Source organism: Anguilla anguilla, chromosome 4 (genome assembly GCF_013347855.1).
Source record: "Anguilla anguilla isolate fAngAng1 chromosome 4, fAngAng1.pri, whole genome shotgun sequence".
Lineage (NCBI taxonomy): Eukaryota > Metazoa > Chordata > Actinopteri > Anguilliformes > Anguillidae > Anguilla > Anguilla anguilla.
This window is the reverse complement of record NC_049204.1, coordinates 11,868,126-11,885,063: the sequence shown is the minus strand read 5'-3', so window position 1 is coordinate 11,885,063 and position 16,938 is coordinate 11,868,126. Positions and strand designations below refer to the sequence as shown.

General features: G+C 40.2%; 1 protein-coding gene across 2 annotated transcripts; it reads left to right on the top strand.

Annotated features, from left to right (window-relative positions):
- Positions 1–3,627: 3,627 nt before the first annotated feature.
- Positions 3,628–15,121, top strand: mob3c (MOB kinase activator 3C). Of its 2 annotated transcripts, none has more exons than XM_035414915.1 (4): positions 3,628–3,930; positions 8,906–9,547; positions 10,752–10,954; positions 14,098–15,121. In XM_035414915.1, the coding sequence occupies exons 2-4, from the start codon at positions 9,130–9,132 to the stop codon at positions 14,125–14,127; spliced, it is 651 nt and encodes a 216-aa protein (XP_035270806.1). In that variant the 5' UTR covers positions 3,628–3,930; positions 8,906–9,129; the 3' UTR covers positions 14,128–15,121. The 2 variants fall into 2 exon arrangements, with proteins under 2 accessions (XP_035270806.1, XP_035270807.1); XM_035414916.1 differs by lacking the exon at positions 3,628–3,930 and adding an exon at positions 7,804–8,061.
- The last annotated feature ends 1,817 nt before the right edge of the window (positions 15,122–16,938 follow it).

The following is a 16,938-nucleotide window of genomic DNA, read 5'->3' as shown; positions in this document are numbered from 1 at the left end:
TAGTTTTGTGTGTTTTTCCCACTCTGCGTTTGGGTCCATGTCCCTGAAAACCCTGACAGCAGATTTATCCTGTCCAATAGCAAGTTCTGTCTCTCACATTTGGTTAACCTTTGGATGAACTGTTTTGCAACTGGTTTAATCTCCTGTTAAATCACACGTATCAGCTTATTACCCCAATTTATCTATTTACATTGAAAAATATTATTGTAGCACTACCATGACACTTAGAAGAAATAATATTTGAACAGTATAAAACAAAACTTTTTTAAAATTTTCATAACCTAACCCAAACGTTAATTGATAACAATAGGCCTTGATTTGTTTAGGGTTAAAATAATGTTTAAACAATATGATTTCTTGGCATAAAATGAATTTCATATTTTCTGCTTTATGGGCTCACATTACTCAATGTTAAAAAATTACTCAATTAATTACTCAAAGGTTAAAAAATTCAAATTAGATTTCATCTTGCTTAGGAATGCAATAATATCAGTGAAAGATATTGCTTTGGAGTGGAACAGCCAAAGAGAAAACAGACAGGATGTAGGTGAAAGAGAAAGACAAACAGGCTGTCTGGTTTAATTTCCTGCTGTGTCTGCCTTGAGTAATGTTTACCTGGAGCATAATCTACTGTCTAAATCTTTAAATTAATTCAACCAGAATACAATTTTTGAAGGAACGTAAAGAAAATATTTTAATTCCTTTACACCTCCTTTAGGTTTTACGGTTTTATAGATGAGCTATAGTAACTATGGTTCTGTTTTAATGTATACTGATACTGTGCTTGTATAGGTTCAGTTGGTAGTCAGTTTAATCTGCTCACGTGCACCTCTTGAATATCCCTGAAAAACCTCACATCAGTTCTTCACATAGGGATCTCTTTGTGTCTCTATAGACTTTATTTAGTTTTAGTTGAAAGAAAAATGACGTCTGAAAAGACAAAATAATGCTAAAGGAAGTGGAACTACAGTAATCTTAGTTTTGGATGCCCTCTGGTGGCACAATTTTGTACACGGTATTAATTCTGATCTGTCTATTCCCCACAACCTAAGTGTGAACATACTATATCGCAGGGCTGGAGAATCCCGTAACTGGATGCCTGTACTGGACTTTATCCATCTGGGAAAACAGTCATAGAAAACACAATTTTGTTGTCTGAGATAATGACTTGTGTGTTGACCTCTTAAAATGAAGTTTTCAAAATGAATGCCAATATTTCAATTAATTGATCAAATTAAATGTATGTTTGTCATTACTACATATCGTCTGTTGTTATATCTTGAAAAACCTTCAAGCTTAAAGTTTGAGTTTGCATAATAATACATTTTTTGTTTTTTGTTTTTGACATTTCCTTTCCATTTCCTGACATCTGCTGCACGGATCCCCGAGAGCTACAGGCTCATTGTTTCTCTGTACTTACAGCAGTTGATTACACAGTTAACTCACTTCATCTGGTCATTTGGGTGTGAATTTGGTGCTAATTTTTTTTTTAGGTGAAAACAAAAACCAACCGAGCTATGGCTCTTCAGGACCAGGGTTGCAGACCACTGCCATATTGCAAATTTTTGCTTGAATTGTGATGGTTCTTTAGTCTTCCATTTGTAAATTTTTGTCCTACAAAAAAAAAAAAAAAAACTCAAAACAAGGAGATACAAGAACTCTTTTATTCCTCAAGCTATCAGCCTGTATAACATGCAGTTTTAATCAACAGGTCTTTTAGCACTTTTTGCATTTTTATATCAAACTTGATTTTATTGATTTGGATTGAGTGTTTCTATTTATTATCATTTAAAAAAAAATTGTTTTATTATTATTGTTGTTTTATTCCGTCTCAATGTTATCAAATGTGTTTTATTATGATTGTGTTGCCGGCCTTACTGTGTATTCTGTTGTTTTTACTATGGTTTTTATAGTGTTTTTATGTCTGGAGCACTGGACCAAACAAATTTCCCCTTGTGGGATAATAAAGTTGATCTGAATCTGAATCTGAATCTGAATGGAAGCGTGATCGAAACAGGGCTGAGGTTGATGGCTTTTGCTAAAAAAGAAAGCAAATGCAAATCATCACAGTATAACTGCAATCACATGACACAAATCAATGCCCTCAATAAGTACCTGTACCTCTGGAAGACAGCCCAACATGCTTGTTCTTATACTCTCATCAAGCACAATCACAGAACAGTTTACACTGGGCTTCCCAGTGAAACTTCTCACCCACTTCAGATAATAACCACTGAGACCAACAGCATATGGCTTTATGGTCATTTATGCAGCAACAACACTCAACAAGAGTCTGTAATGAAATGGTAGAGCTCATACAACTGGACATATCAGACTTGTTAGAGTCAAACACTTACTGTATAAATAATCAGTCAGATTTGCTTCATATATGGAAGACCACTAATCAGAATATTGTTCTAACCTTCTAAACATTTTTAGCTCCTTGGAATCATAATGAGTTATGATTTTTGGCCTTAGCTCTTAATTCATTTCTAAATCTTTAACTAATCCAGCAAAAGTATACTATAACTTCCATTAGATGTTTTAATGATCTTTTAAATTAATATATCATCAGTGATTTGTTCAGCTTATTGTATTGTGCTATTTTGATTGTGTAAAATTACATAAAACATTACAGTGTATGGATAGATCATTTTAGCTTGAAATTTGCATTCAGCTCCATAGTACAGGGAAATGAATTGTAGCTATCACAGTGCACTTCTTTCAACAAAACATTTAACCCAGTGGAACTCGATAAAGTGAATTTGTGAACTTAAGTCCCCAGTTGACTATCTAAACAGACCTTAATTTATCTCATCATCCAGAAAGGCAGGCCCTTATCACCAGTATGCAGCATATCACTTGTCTAGTAAAGAATGGAATCAGTGCAGTACAGCTGGTTGCTGACCGTAGTAGAATAAACACCAAAGGTTCTCAGTGTCAAGAAGGTCTCCACAGCATCAGAAGAGGACAATGCATTCCATAAAACAGTAGGCATTCACCTCACAAATATATCTCTCAGGACAGATGGTGATATTTCATCCACTGTATTGTCAATTGAATTATATATACCTAACCGTATTTAGCTGTTGACTGTTCACACGGTTATTTTTGTGTGAAAAATCTTTCAGTTGACTCTGTTGAGGCATTTGGGCATCAAGGCCAAAATAAATAAATAATTTTTATTTAAATATTGTAGCGACATTTTGTAACAATTTCAAACTGTATTCCTTTAAATAAACAAATAAACAAATATTCTGCCTGATTCATTCTTTTCATTCAACATTTCTCTGTTGATTCTCTGATTGTTTACATGAATAATTCACTGCACTGTTGATGGCAGCAATATTTGCGAAAGGTGTCTTGCTTGTAGAAGAGAGAGCAAATGAGAGATGTTGACAGAGCCTCAATGTACCATGCCTGTTCTCTCTCTGCCTGACAGGGACCTGAGAGACAGCCAGGGCAAGACCTGGCCAGAGACAGGATGTGGGGCAGCTCCACTGAGGGTATGAGGCGATCAGTGGGGGTGTGGTCGGGAGGGGGGCGGAGAGACACTGTAGTTCAGCCTCTCACCCCCACATAAGAGGAACCTCCTGTTTCCACTTCCAGTTCTCTCGAACACATGCACACACATGCATATACACACACAGATAGCAGGGGCGTGCCATAAAAAAAACAGGATGTGACATCACTCACAGGGGGAAAAAAAGCCAAACAACTTTTTTTTCTATTGTGCTTTTTTGTTCTGGGGAGTAAAGTTAGAGACTCTGGGACTGCTGGCATCTGGGAAGGAGGGAGTGTCCACAAGAGCTGGAGGGGACTGAGCTGAACGTGCTGGATTCCTGTCAGTCGGGAGTGAAAGTTGAGAAGCGGGCCTTCCCACGATTCTACCCTGAAATTCCAAGCCATCCACAGCAGGACTTTCACCAGGTACCGTTTTAAAACTTTCTGTTAGCTTAGTTTCTCTGCTCTGCCTCTGTTTCAGTTGTGCCTGTTGCTGCCTCTTCTCTTCTGTGTTTTAAGTGTTTAGGGTTTTGTTGTAGAACTTGGGTATGGAGTTTTAAATGAGTAGCTCAGATTTCTACCGTCAGGAAATTCCTGGGGTTTCCATAAATATCACGACTGTCGGTCCCTTCCCCCTGAACGTGACCAGACATGCTGTAGTCTGAGGCCGCTGAAGTATGACACATAAATTACGAGAAGAGTGGTGGCAGTTAAACGTCCCTCCATTTACTTTTGTTTTCACTATGGCTGTTACTTGCTGAGGCAACCCTGATCTGGTGCTCAGTCAGACGCTGGGAGACCTACCCTGTGGATATCGTTCTGAATGAAGTGGCGTTGGCTGGCTTTGAATGACCCGGGTTCAGATTGGTTTAACCTCACCACCTCGTGTCCCTCTTTTAATGATGTGGTCATTCGTCCAGTGGCCGCTCCACACAGACCGCCTCCTGGCTCACAAGTGATGGAAAGGTGAACCCCTGGGTGAAGGCCACGTCGGGTCGACCAACGGAACGTTTCTCAGACACCTGATACAGCAACAAATCACAGCAGTCTGCTGAGGGAGGCATAGGGGCAACTTGTTTAAAGAGACCGCGCAGATGAAGAACAATCAAGGTGTCTGCCGAAAAGATGGATTACAGCCTTCCAGCAGGCCTTCTTGATGCAAGGCCCGTCTGATGTGGCTTGTTTTGGCTGAGTTCACCATGTGAACCCCGCTCCCCTCTATCGAAGATCTAGAAAAGCTAGTCCAGGAGTGGATGTGCAATTGTCCAATTGTTAATCTGAATGGGCATTCTGCATGAGATTTCCAGGCCAGGTGTCTTTTCGCCAGGGTGTCTCGGAGCTTTACAGGTGTCACGCATACGTCTGCCAGAGCAGGAGGGCAGGCCCGACCGTTCCAGGGCGCGCAAGCTTGCGGAATGATAAAGACAGGAAGTGCCGTGAATGGCCCCGCGCAAAAAGACACAGGACCCAAGTGCGGATGTGGACGCCGTCGCACTGGTTTTCACTGCGTGGCATTTAACAACCTGCTCAGACCATTATGAACGATAGTGTCGAACAGCGCCGGCGAATTACATCATACCATCGAATCACATTTGCTTATAACTCATGCTTATCAATGGTGACTTATGCCATTCGCTTCTTCCCATTGTGTATTTATGTACGTAGCTGGAATTTTAGTGGAGCCTTTGTGGTGATGACCCCTTTGCCAAGGCTGGTAGAGGGCTCCAGTTGAGGTTCCAACTAAAATTTACCGATGAGCCACATCACTGGCCATAGATCACACTCATCACAGTCCCCCTTGCAGTTTGCTGGCTCTCTCGCGACCTTTCGGCCGATTATGCTAATATAAACCATTGAGGTTTGCCTCGATGATAATCAAGTCATTCTTTCAAGTAGTTATTTTTGGCGATGCACAAATACTGTTAGTTGTCAGGATGGAAAATGTCAACATCTGTTCATGGAGGATCTAGTATGCATTCAGTTGAAATTGATGTCACAATTATGGGCCCTAGGTATTCAGAGCTAATTGCTGTATGTAACAGAGATCTCATTTACATCTCCATGACACACCTTCATCTCTATCATCACCTCTGCAGATGGATTTTGGAGATGTGAGTGTAAACATTGACAGATCAATTTCAATCCTTATTCAGTATTTTATTAAAATTTCAATTTCAGTTTACGATAATTAATTTGTTATTTTCCTGCCTTCAAGAATGGTGTTTAAATACTTACAAAAATAGAAATGAATTATTTCTATTTTTATAAGTATCACAAATAACAAAGAAAACCTGTACACGTGGCCCTGCAGAGTCATAATGTTCCCCCTTGACTACCTCGTGCGTTCACAGGAAAGTGTGTGTGTGTGTGTGTGTATGTGTGTGTGTGAGTCTGCGTGCGTGCCCTTGTCAATTACATAGAAGGCTGGGGGCAGGTTGATAAATGACTTTTAATTTTCATGGCCAAACTGAGACTTTAGAATGGGAACCCTCTCTGGGTTGACCTGTGAACATCAAACTTCCATAATTTTGATTTAATTTCAAAGGCACACCAATTTCTGTTGCACTGATTTCCCCAAGGCTGGGAACTGTGTGCTCGAGTCCATGGCTTTTGCAGTTCCCAAATGCGCTCTGGCACGAGATCCAAGCGCTAAACACTTTGGCCTGTGCTCCGACTGGCTTTCAGTGCTCCCCTACCATTGACCTATAAAACCCAGTTTCCCTCCGCTGTTCTAGTGATCTTAGTGATGTATAGCATGCCCTTAATTTACTGAATTACTTGTCCCCATCACCACTGATCTGATTTCGGTTTTGAACGGATTCTATTTTCAGCCCTGGGAGGAAAACTGAAAAGAGGAGAGGTTCAGTGTTACCTGGGGCTCTGTGACATTTAGTAAATGATGCACTTATGGTAAAGGCTTTTGTCTTTTTATCAGTTGCACTTTCTAGGTTCTAGGAATTCATTACAATTAATTCATCTTTGTTAATCCATAATTTTGGGCAGTATATGTACATTTCTGTGCACTCTGGGACTGGTGCTATTCTATGAGGGCCTGTCATTCACACTGTCTCTGTTGAAATATGCTTGATGTATGATTATTTACCCGCTGAAACCCATCTTGGTCAACATAAATTTCTGTTTGTAAGCTGGTAAATGTCATACCTGAATTTGTAAAATATGGATTGTAATGTATGAATCATGTTTGAAATTGTATTATGACTTTACTTTATGTAAAAAATGCTTTCCTGGTATGAGCTCTGCAGCTTGTTATTATGAGAGCATCTATCACGATAATTTAATGAGCATAAGGCATATTTTTTATGTGACCTCTGGCGCCACATCCAACTAAAGTCCTTTATATAGCGTCACACCTGACAGTTCAGAATCAAATCCTTGTATTCTGTACTTGTAACACTGGCAACTGTGGCCAAGTGTCCCACCGAGAAATGTACAATCGACACTAGCTTTGACCAGGGTAGGTGGGTTTCAGCCAGCAGGATTTCCTCTGCCTCACTGTGCTAGAGCAAATGCTGTGGTCGATCAGACAACCGCTGTCTGTCTGACACAGAGACAGCATAGCTCAGCTGGTGTAGAGTAATCCGAGGGAATAGAGGCACCAGCTGGCAATTCACACCTGGGTCCACGCACATGTCAGTCTGCCAGACTTGATGAAATTTTGGCTTTGGAGAAAAGAAAAAAACATCAAAATAAAAATGTTCAATTATATGATTTAACATTAAAATTTTCCATCAATTGAGCAAATCTGTTGAGCAATTATATCTGACCCTTACTCTCTTGACGGTGTTTTAGGGTAAGCCTTCCTGTTGCTTGTCCTTTTGTATGAAAGCCTTTTTTTGTGAAGGTTAACTTCAGTCCCAAATAGAGTCTCTTCACATGACACTGATGGCACTGGATTATTCCTCCACCTGATCTGCCACAGCACAAGCCAACGGTTGAAATTCTGCCATCATTTCAGCGCCAAATTCGGTCTGCATTCAGCAAGAGAAAATGTCCCAAAACAGGCAGCCTCATGACGTGTCAGCTTTTACCCAGCTCGTGAAAAGCAACCAGAGAAACACGTGAGCTTGTGGAGTGGCGTGTCTTTAAATAGCCCGCATAACTAAATCATGAGCGCAAATCTGGATTTGAAGTTGCGGAGAAATCCCCGCTTTTGTCGCCGAGTGGACTTGGAAACGTAGCATCTGAGAAAGTGCTTGCAGTGGTACGGCCCCGCTCCCCCCAGCCAAAGGAGGAGGTGCGGACTCTGGCTTTACTTATCTCTCTGCTGCAGATGTGTGCAGCTGTGACAAAAGCCTGCTGAATCCTCACCCTGAATCCAGTCTCATGCAGCAGGGAAAGGAAGAGTGTAATCGGCTTCAATCCCGTCTGACGTACGAGCCCCATTGTGTAAACAAATAGAATAACATCTCTCGCGTTTATGCGAGGGGGAGAAATGTAGAATCGGGGGAAGAGCCTCAGGATTCAGAGCGCGTGGAATGTGGTTTTATGAAATGATAGTTGGCCTGTGTTTTGGGAACAGCTGGAAATCTGATAGGGGTGAGTGCCAGGAGTGCATGAACTCGTGTGACTGTGCCAGATGCCAGTATGTTTTTTTTTAGTTTCTTTTTTTTTACTAGACCTGGCTGATTGCTTGGCAAGGTGGACTTATTTCAAAACTTTTTTGGGGGACAAATCAATAAAACTGTTCCCTGAAGAAATGGCAGTAGTGAAGTAGAAGTAGCTTCCTTCATTTACACGGTGAAGTTATTTTTGTTCAGGAAAGTGCATAGTGATTGTTTGGATATTTATTGCATATGGCAGAGCTCCAAAGGGTTGCTACCCATGTTACTAGCCCCCTATGTCTACGCTTTTGTTCTGAATGGTGGTGACGTGAAAAGGCTCCGCTCTGTTTCCTGGAGCCTCGACCAGCTATTTTACTAATGCATCTGGAGGAAACTGGTTTCTTTAGTGGGGATTCAAGCTATGTGTGGGAATACAGAAAAAGGCCCATATTTGTGCTCGTTCTACTCTAGTCTGTGGACTGGTCTTCAGTCTTGGTTACTTCAAATAATCTCTCTCACAACATGCTCAGTTTTTATTTCGGTTCAGCAGAAAAACTGGAAGTACTAAAACATGGTACAACGAGCACAGGAAGCCAAGTAGTGCATATTTTGTGGCTTATTATTTTTTTCTGAGCTGCTATTCAAATTCTTTTCAAGTTTATTGAAATGCATTTTACTTTTTTCTAAAACTTTGACCTTAATCTTAATTTATTATATTTTCTTTCTGCCTGATTTCTTCCATTCATGATGTGCTGATGTTTAAAAGAACAGAACTTTATAGTTTCTTACTGGACATGCAGGCCTCTGAATTTGCTCTGGGCTTTACTCTATTCCAACAGATTGATGTCCCTACTTACCCAGCCTGTGTCTTAGACTAACTCAACTCTGTGGCACAGAAGGCTAAAGAGGCTGAAACCCACAGAGGCTGAGCCACCTACAGTTCCACCTTGAAACAACATTGTCTTCTGAAAGTAAAAAAAAACAACCTTTGTTCTTATAAAACTCCCCAAAAGCTATAAAAGTCCCTCCCTGGACCCCTTCCCTATTTTCAAAATAGAAGAGCATGGCACTTTGTCTTGGACAAGTCTTCAGCAAAGACAAAACCTTTCGGCCTCGGAAGAGGTTCGAACCCGGGACCCAGCGCTTTGAGCTATATAAGAAGGCCCAGGCCTCCCTGAAGTCAGGCCTGGATCTGCGCAAGGTGGTGCAGCTGCCCGAGGGGGAGAACATCAACGACTGGATCGCCGTGCACGTGGTGGACTTCTTCAACCGCATCAACCTGATCTACGGCACGGTCAGCGAGTTCTGCACCGAGCGCACCTGCCCAATCATGTCGGGCGGCCTCCGCTACGAGTATCGCTGGCAGGACGGGTGCCTCTACAAGAAGCCCACCAAGCTGCCGGCCCTCAAGTACATGAACCTGCTGATGGACTGGATAGAGACGCTCATCAACAACGAGGACATCTTCCCCACGCGAGTAGGTGGGTTGGTTTTCCCCTTCTTTGTGATGGAGTCAAAATGCTGAATCTGTGCTGAAATATGAAATGTCAGATATTTCATATTTTAACATATGTTCTTAAATATGTGTTAAGATGTGTCATATATTGCAAACTGTACAATAGTATAGACAATTTTATGGATATTTTGCTCAATGTACTTTATAATTTCACTGTATAATTCTATTCTAATTTCAAATTACAAACTTAAAACAGGGTTGGCCATACCTCCAGGTAGTGTTTGTTTGTGTGTGTGTGTGTGGCATATTCCTGTAAAATCCTGTAGGTGGCAATAAATCACTTCATGAATGTATGTGTGGTCAGAAAGACATCAGTATGAATCTTTTTGCCTGCAGGAGAACTTTTCTCTCACAGGCCTCCAGCGGATATCATCAGTGAGACACAGCTATTGTACCGCAGAAAAAAGTCCCTACTCTCTGTCAGTTCATTGAAAGATTACTGCAGCATAAGTGGATTACAGATTACTTGCAATTTAAAATGGTACATATTGTAAAATAAATAGTTAATCTCAGTTTACTTGACAAGATAAATTGTGTTCATGTTGCTTAGTTACCCTGATAACAAAATTCAAAATTAGTTATAATTGTAGGCATATTTTTCGAAGGTTTATAGCTAAGGTGTCTGTCCTTTGGCAGCACCCAGAATACCTCAGTAGGGGCCAACCACAGGTTAATTAAACAGGGACGGTGACATTTGAAACAAATTGTTTTGGTGCTTCTCTGTGATATTTTAATGTCACCTGCCTCCTCTCCTGGAATCTCAAAGAGATAGGGCACTATTGGATTAAAACAAATTGACCAAGTCTTCATCCAGGAAAACTGAAAACTGACTTTTATAGACTGAGAGAACAAATGAAATTCTCTACCATAGAAGAATTATCTAGGATGAACTGCCAGCTGGGTACAAGTTCAGACCATGCTGGAAATGGTCTGAAAACACGTCTTTAATGTTTATGCTCTAAATGTGACCATTTTACCAAGTGTAAGAAAATATGAAACATTCACATATCTGTAAAATCACAATATTAAATTCTCTAGAAATATTTGAATTGAGGAGGAATGGGTGTTCCACCCATGTTCTGTGCTGTACCACAGAGGTCCTTCCGCAACCCCATGATTTGAAATGGAAGAACATCCCAAATATGACAGCGCTTTCCTTGCTCTCTCAGGAGTTCCCTTCCCCAAGAACTTCCAGCAAGTCTGCAAGAAGATCTTGAGCCGCCTGTTCCGTGTCTTTGTCCACGTCTACATCCACCACTTCGACAGCATCTGCAGCATGGGTGCCGAGGCCCACATCAACACCTGCTACAAACACTACTACTACTTCATCGTGGAGTTCAGCCTCATCGAGCACTCGGAGCTGGAGCCCCTGGTGAGGGAGAGAGGGTTGCGTGCGTGCTGGAGTTTGTGGGCAGGGGTGGGGTGGGGTGGGGTGGGGGTAGAGCTGGTTAGAATCTGTCGGTTGGGAAAGGTTGGTTTACGACATGAGCCACAGATACGCTTGCAGCTCGATTGCTGAATCCTTTTATAATGATGTGGCCACTATAACTATTGCACTTTTGAGCGTAGTACTTACCTCTTGCCAACTTTAAGCCAGGTTACAGATTAATTGAGATTTTAACTTGTGATTATTCTAAACTGAATTATTTACAGTTCCAGGACCAGTGATCAAATAGGGTAACACTGCCCAAAGCACACTCAATCCACCGGAAGCCCACTCAGACAATGAATGGCATTCAGTGTAACTGCTACGACACACTGTTTGTGCTGGAAAAGAAAATGGACACCACATATCAAATTTAACTTTCATAACTGTAAGACTAGATTCCCCTGTGGAGGCTTTAGTTGGTTTCTGTCTTATATATGTCAGGTATTGTATTGAGAAAAAAGGATTCTGTACTTGGTTCATACTGTTGTTGCAGTTGTCAAAATGCAGCGTTTTCAGAAATAGATTATGAATAAATATGCATTAAATCATCCTTCAAATTTTGGCACAAATCTTTATTGCCTGTGGGCTGTCTAAGGTCCACTGCTATTTTTTGCCTTCTCTGTTAAACATTATGGCTTGATTTATGATTTCTTCTTTGAGAGTTTTGTAGATTTTCTGTGACCAAGTCAGTGGATTATAGCCAAAGCTACTGATGTGGCCACTCCACTAAAAGAACACATTTGATGTTGCATATAATGCTTCTATGCACAAGTTTTTTGTGTTGTGAACTATTTCACTTCTTTGCTAACGGGAGATTTTGTACCATGTGTTTTAGCCTACATGCTTCTTCATTGTGCATCAAAAGCAGCCTCTTCTGCTGCAGAATCTTTCCTCGCTGGATTTGTTAAAAGTTATTTTTACATTTTGAAATGTTACCATTTTAAACTTAACCGCTACTGAACACTGCGCCGTTCGAGGGCAGAGACTTGAACTTAGTAGTATTTGACTGAGTTTGAGCTAATCAGAAAATTCTGTATTTTTCACACCCCTAATTACTTGTCAAGCACTCAATGTGGATTTCAAGCCGTTAGATAGCCGTTGGATGAATCTTGCTGCTATGTTGTAGGTGTGTTTTGTAAACAGCATTAATGTTCAACAGGAGGCATTTTTCTACAGAAAGCCATTTCAATGATCTTCATTCAGTCTGTTGGCTTCAAGGCATGTTCTTGTTCATCCTTCATGTTAGTCATATTGCACTGAAATGATTTCCTTATGCTCACAAAAATGAATAAAGTGCAAGCTTTGATTAAACACAGCAGGGTAACAGTTTATTCTGACCTGAGATCATCACTGAAATATTGTGTTTAATCTGAACATCATTCCAAATATAAAATTCAAAGATGTGAATTCTGCAATATCAGCCACAGAAATTACGATGTCAACTCCAAGAAACTGACACAACTTAGTTCAAAAATATTTATTCATTCTGACCAGAAACAATCAGTGTGGCTTTATATGTTTTTGTCAAAGCAAGCACTAGACAACCTCCATGTTTGCAGTATTGAACATGTCCTTGTTACTTCAAGAAAACACTGCCATAGGTTTAAAAAGTAAAAGTAAGACAGGCATGGATGAAATGAAGCTGGAGAATTTAAAGACAGTAGCGCAGTTAATTCATTCAATTGTCCATGTTTATCCCTGATCATGTGATTTCGATGTGTATTTAGACTAGCCTTATTAGTGTTGGTATAACGACAAAATTGGGGAGAAAATTGGAGAAAATGGCAAAAAAAAAACAAAAAAAAAAAACTGAGGCTTCTCTACTGTAACTTGCCTGGATGAAACTAGAAGTGGGGGTAACTGGGAGCATATAGGCTGTTGCTTAGGAATTTTAGGGGCAATGGAGACACACCCATGCACACTGATAGTTCAATGAATTTTTTTGGTAGAACAAAAAACATATTGGGGCCAGTATGCAATCTGACTGCTGCCCCAAGGATCACCCCCTCAACCCTCCAAAAAGCTAGTTCCTTCACTGAGGGAGGGCGGGGAGTAACTTAATTATTAATCAGTATAATTTCCCAATTTTCCCTTTAACTGCCTTTCTCTACCTTTCAGTCACAGCACATCAAATTATGTTGTTCAGCTCCAGTGGATTGTTTTAAACTCCCTTTTTTGTCCTGAGTTAAATAAGGGGTGATGTTTGGACTGAATTACTGTGTGGGAGTAATGTGTTTTCCAGAAGGATTTTAGCAGGGCAACAGTGCAATCATATGCTCAGAGACTGAATGATTATTAAAAGTTCAGGCTGCTAGTGACAGAGTGGATAGGGATCATAGTCTGTAATATCAGGTAATTATAAATTGTATAATGACTTATGTAAAACTCGTCCTGTTTCTGAAGACAGCGAGAGGTTATTGTGAAGCACATACATCCCAATCACACACTAGCTTTTATGTATAGTTTGGCTTAAACCATTTTTCTTACGGCTTCATATTAACAAGTACAGTCTAGCCAGGTGTTTTTGAGAGCTGAGTCAGTTTTCAGTGGTATTGCAGTGGGTAACAAACCTCCAGTTTAAGTCTCATCACAATTGAGAGAAGAGTTTGCTACGTTAGGAGCTAAACAGAGCAATACGTTATTTGAAACCCCATCTAGTGCCCACAAGGGAGAACTGCAATCTCAACCCAAAACATGGCACTGCCTCGCTAGTCGCTCTCATGTAACACCATTTTTAAAAGAAAAATAAAGCACCCACCTTCAGTGCCATGGCTGGGGATTGAACCCGCAACCACATGGGCGACTCACATATGGCATGAGTCTGAGGTTTTTGATATGTGGGGCTTGGTAAAGAGGACATTTCAGCCCATCAGTGGTTGATCTCATACGGGCCTACAGTTGTGGTGCATTAATTAATACATGTTGTTTTTATGTGCTTTCTGCAATTGCAGCTAGTTTTCTGCGCTTGCATTTCTTGCACATTCAGTTGAACTCTGTCTGTGCTAGAAAATTGCAGCAAGTGGGTTTTCTGGGTTTTTACTCAGGACAATGTCAGTAACTAACCGAGTCTCCCTTTTTCCTCACAGAAGGAAATGACAGAGAAGATCTGTAACTGAGACCGCTGGGAGTTCCTGCCACACTACAGCATGCACCGATTGTTCTAGAGACTATTGATCAACAGCTTTAATCCCAAATGTTAAAACCAAAGAACTCTGGGTAAATGGCTTTGAGGCTATTTTGTTTCCTTAGTCTGGTGCAGTGACTGCATAAGCCAGAGGACCATTTTTACCTGTGCTTACACTCTTCAATGGCGTAGTAATTAATACCGTAGCTGCTTTGTCAAAGCATGTTTTACTCATTTATTAGCATCTATGCATGCGTGTGATACCACTATGAAATGTGTAGTGTTTTATTTTTTTCAGATTACTTGTACTGTAACTTCATATAGGGACCAAATTCTGAGCCAATGATTACTGGTAGTAAGCTGAATGGACAAACCAGGGTGATGCAGATACCTTCATCTTGAGCAACAAAATTTCTTCTGCCAATGAAGCATCGATTTCACCCAACGAACAATATTTGAAATATAACATTAGCTAACATAACTTTGTGGGTGTCCTGCCCTGAAATTAATAGCTGTGAAATACTGATTTCAGTTACATTATTGTTCAGAATGCAAACAAGTCTGTGCCTAATTAAATGCAATCCATGTCTGGACCAAAAAACCTTATTGGACCATAAAGTTGGTCATAGAATATTTTCTAAAGATAAATCAGCATTCTAAAGAGGTACCATATTGGTAAACCACTGAGTTGTTTATCATTTCAGTCCTTTCAGTGTCAAAATGAGCTAGATCAGTTAAAAACATGTGATGTTTATGCTGTTTATAGTGTTTTTTTCAGATTCTGATTCTGTTTTAAATGCATTCAATTCTGTGTTTTCAGGTGATGGCATTATAATAAATCTGTTGGTATATTACAATACAGTTCAAATGTATTTAAACATGAGCCAATGTGGCTTATCGCCTTTACAGTCACAGAATGTTGTAATTGTTGTGTGATATTTTCTATTTGGTTGTGAACCACAATAAAGACTGTTTCTACGTGTCTCCCTGCTTGCATGGAGCGTACTCTGTACCTGAGATTCATATGAATACACTGTAACTATACCTCAGAACCCACCTTTCTATGCTGCTGCACAAAGCCCTATTGAATTATCGTCATCCTTGGTTGTACATGTTCGCAGTCTATTAACAAGTGTGATCTCTTAATAATGGCAGACTGAGAAACACATAAAAGAAACCTCCCGAAAACTGGGAATTTGAGCTGAGAAGCTGCACTATTTGGGAGCATTATTTTAATTATAAATGAGAATAGAAACACGTGTTCTCTGAAGTTATTTGGCAATGGGCGTGTAAGAAAAATCAATCCTGGTGTTTGTTGTCATCATTATATGGCAAAAGCAACAGCATACCCTTTTATAATTATCTGAAATCTATGAAGGTAGGTAGCCCTGTGACTGAGAGCCTGAGAAAACATGTAGGTCTTGACAACAGTTATCCGATCTGATTTATCTGAAGGATTCCCCTGCACTCATGCTTGTAAGCGCTCAATCAATTGCAGTAATCAATTTTGAGAAGACTTATTTTGACTGAAAACTTAATGGAACAGACAGCAGAGTGGAGTCCTTTCAATGATGAAAAGGCATATCAATTTATGTATACAATTCTTCTGCATATCTTTTTTCTATTCAAATCCAAAATATGTGAGCAAGGATTCATTTTACTATTGTGTGTGAAAAGGGGGCTCTGAAAGGTGATTGGGTATACCTGAGGGAAATTCAGCTGACTGAGATTCAATCCTGGAGAAAGGCAGAAAGAAAACTCAGAAATGGCCTAATATGCTCAAGAAAAAATGTGTTTGTGCCAGCACTGTGTTGGAAACTGTATGAAGCTTGTTGATTGCCATTCAGGGTTCTCAAGGTAGGGAGGGCTAAATACTGTACGTTCTGTCATTAATAGGTCATGATCCAGCACTGCCAGGGTTACAATGGTTCTTCAAGATAATGACAGCAGCATGCATTACCCTCATGATTTCACAGAAATTTCAGGCTGCAGGAAATTGGCCATTTCAAGTGTCTCTGAGTAGACAACCACACAGTGGACGTGACAGGATGAGATTTTGTCAGCAACACCATGGTAGGCGCACCAGCAATGTAGTTAATCCCTCTTAAGTGATTAATCACGACTATGTGTAGATCACACTGATAGTTGTGTTGGATGTTCATGTACAACACAGACCAATTAACCTTTGTGATCAATTTGAGTCAAACTGACCCCTTTTAAACTTTTAGTGAATGAGGAAAGACACTTTTGTAATAAATATATATTGAGTATATTAAAACCCAGGCTAACAGTTTAACAATTTCAAAGGTGCTATTAAGTAAAGAGAACACAAGGGTTAACAGGAGGTTTCTGATGTGATGTTTTGGAGTGTCAGTTGTGTGAGAGAGCTTTGCTTGTAATGACTGACGGCAACCTGACTGCATGTTGCTATTTTAACAGTCTTGCTTGCTGCCCTTCCTGTTGGCTCATCCTGACCCGACAACCTTCCAGCAGAACAAGGCACGTCATTCTGCTCCTGTAAAGGATAAGCTAAAATGACATCTGACAGCTAGGTGCATTTACCAGTGAACAAAGCTTATCCAGGCTCTACAACAGGAACAGTACAGAATCTGATAACACAACATTCACAAAACATAGGTACTGTAAAAGGATTTCTCTTATAAGGAACAATAAGCAGTATATGAATTTCTAGTGTGATTTCCTGCAGAATTGTATTATTAGAGTTGAGGTTGAGGAACTGCCAACAATCGCTGAAAAAGACCATTAAGTAACAATAATGAAAACAATACACAAGAAGTAAGCA

Coding starts and splice junctions, on each gene's coding strand:
- mob3c (XM_035414915.1), top strand. CDS start 9,130: ATGGCACTTTGTCTTGGACAAGTCTTCAGCAAAGACAAAACCTTTCGG. Junction 9,548..10,751: donor CATCTTCCCCACGCGAGTAG/GTGGGTTGGTTT, acceptor TTGCTCTCTCAG/GAGTTCCCTTCCCCAAGAAC. Junction 10,955..14,097: donor ACTCGGAGCTGGAGCCCCTG/GTGAGGGAGAGA, acceptor TTTTCCTCACAG/AAGGAAATGACAGAGAAGAT.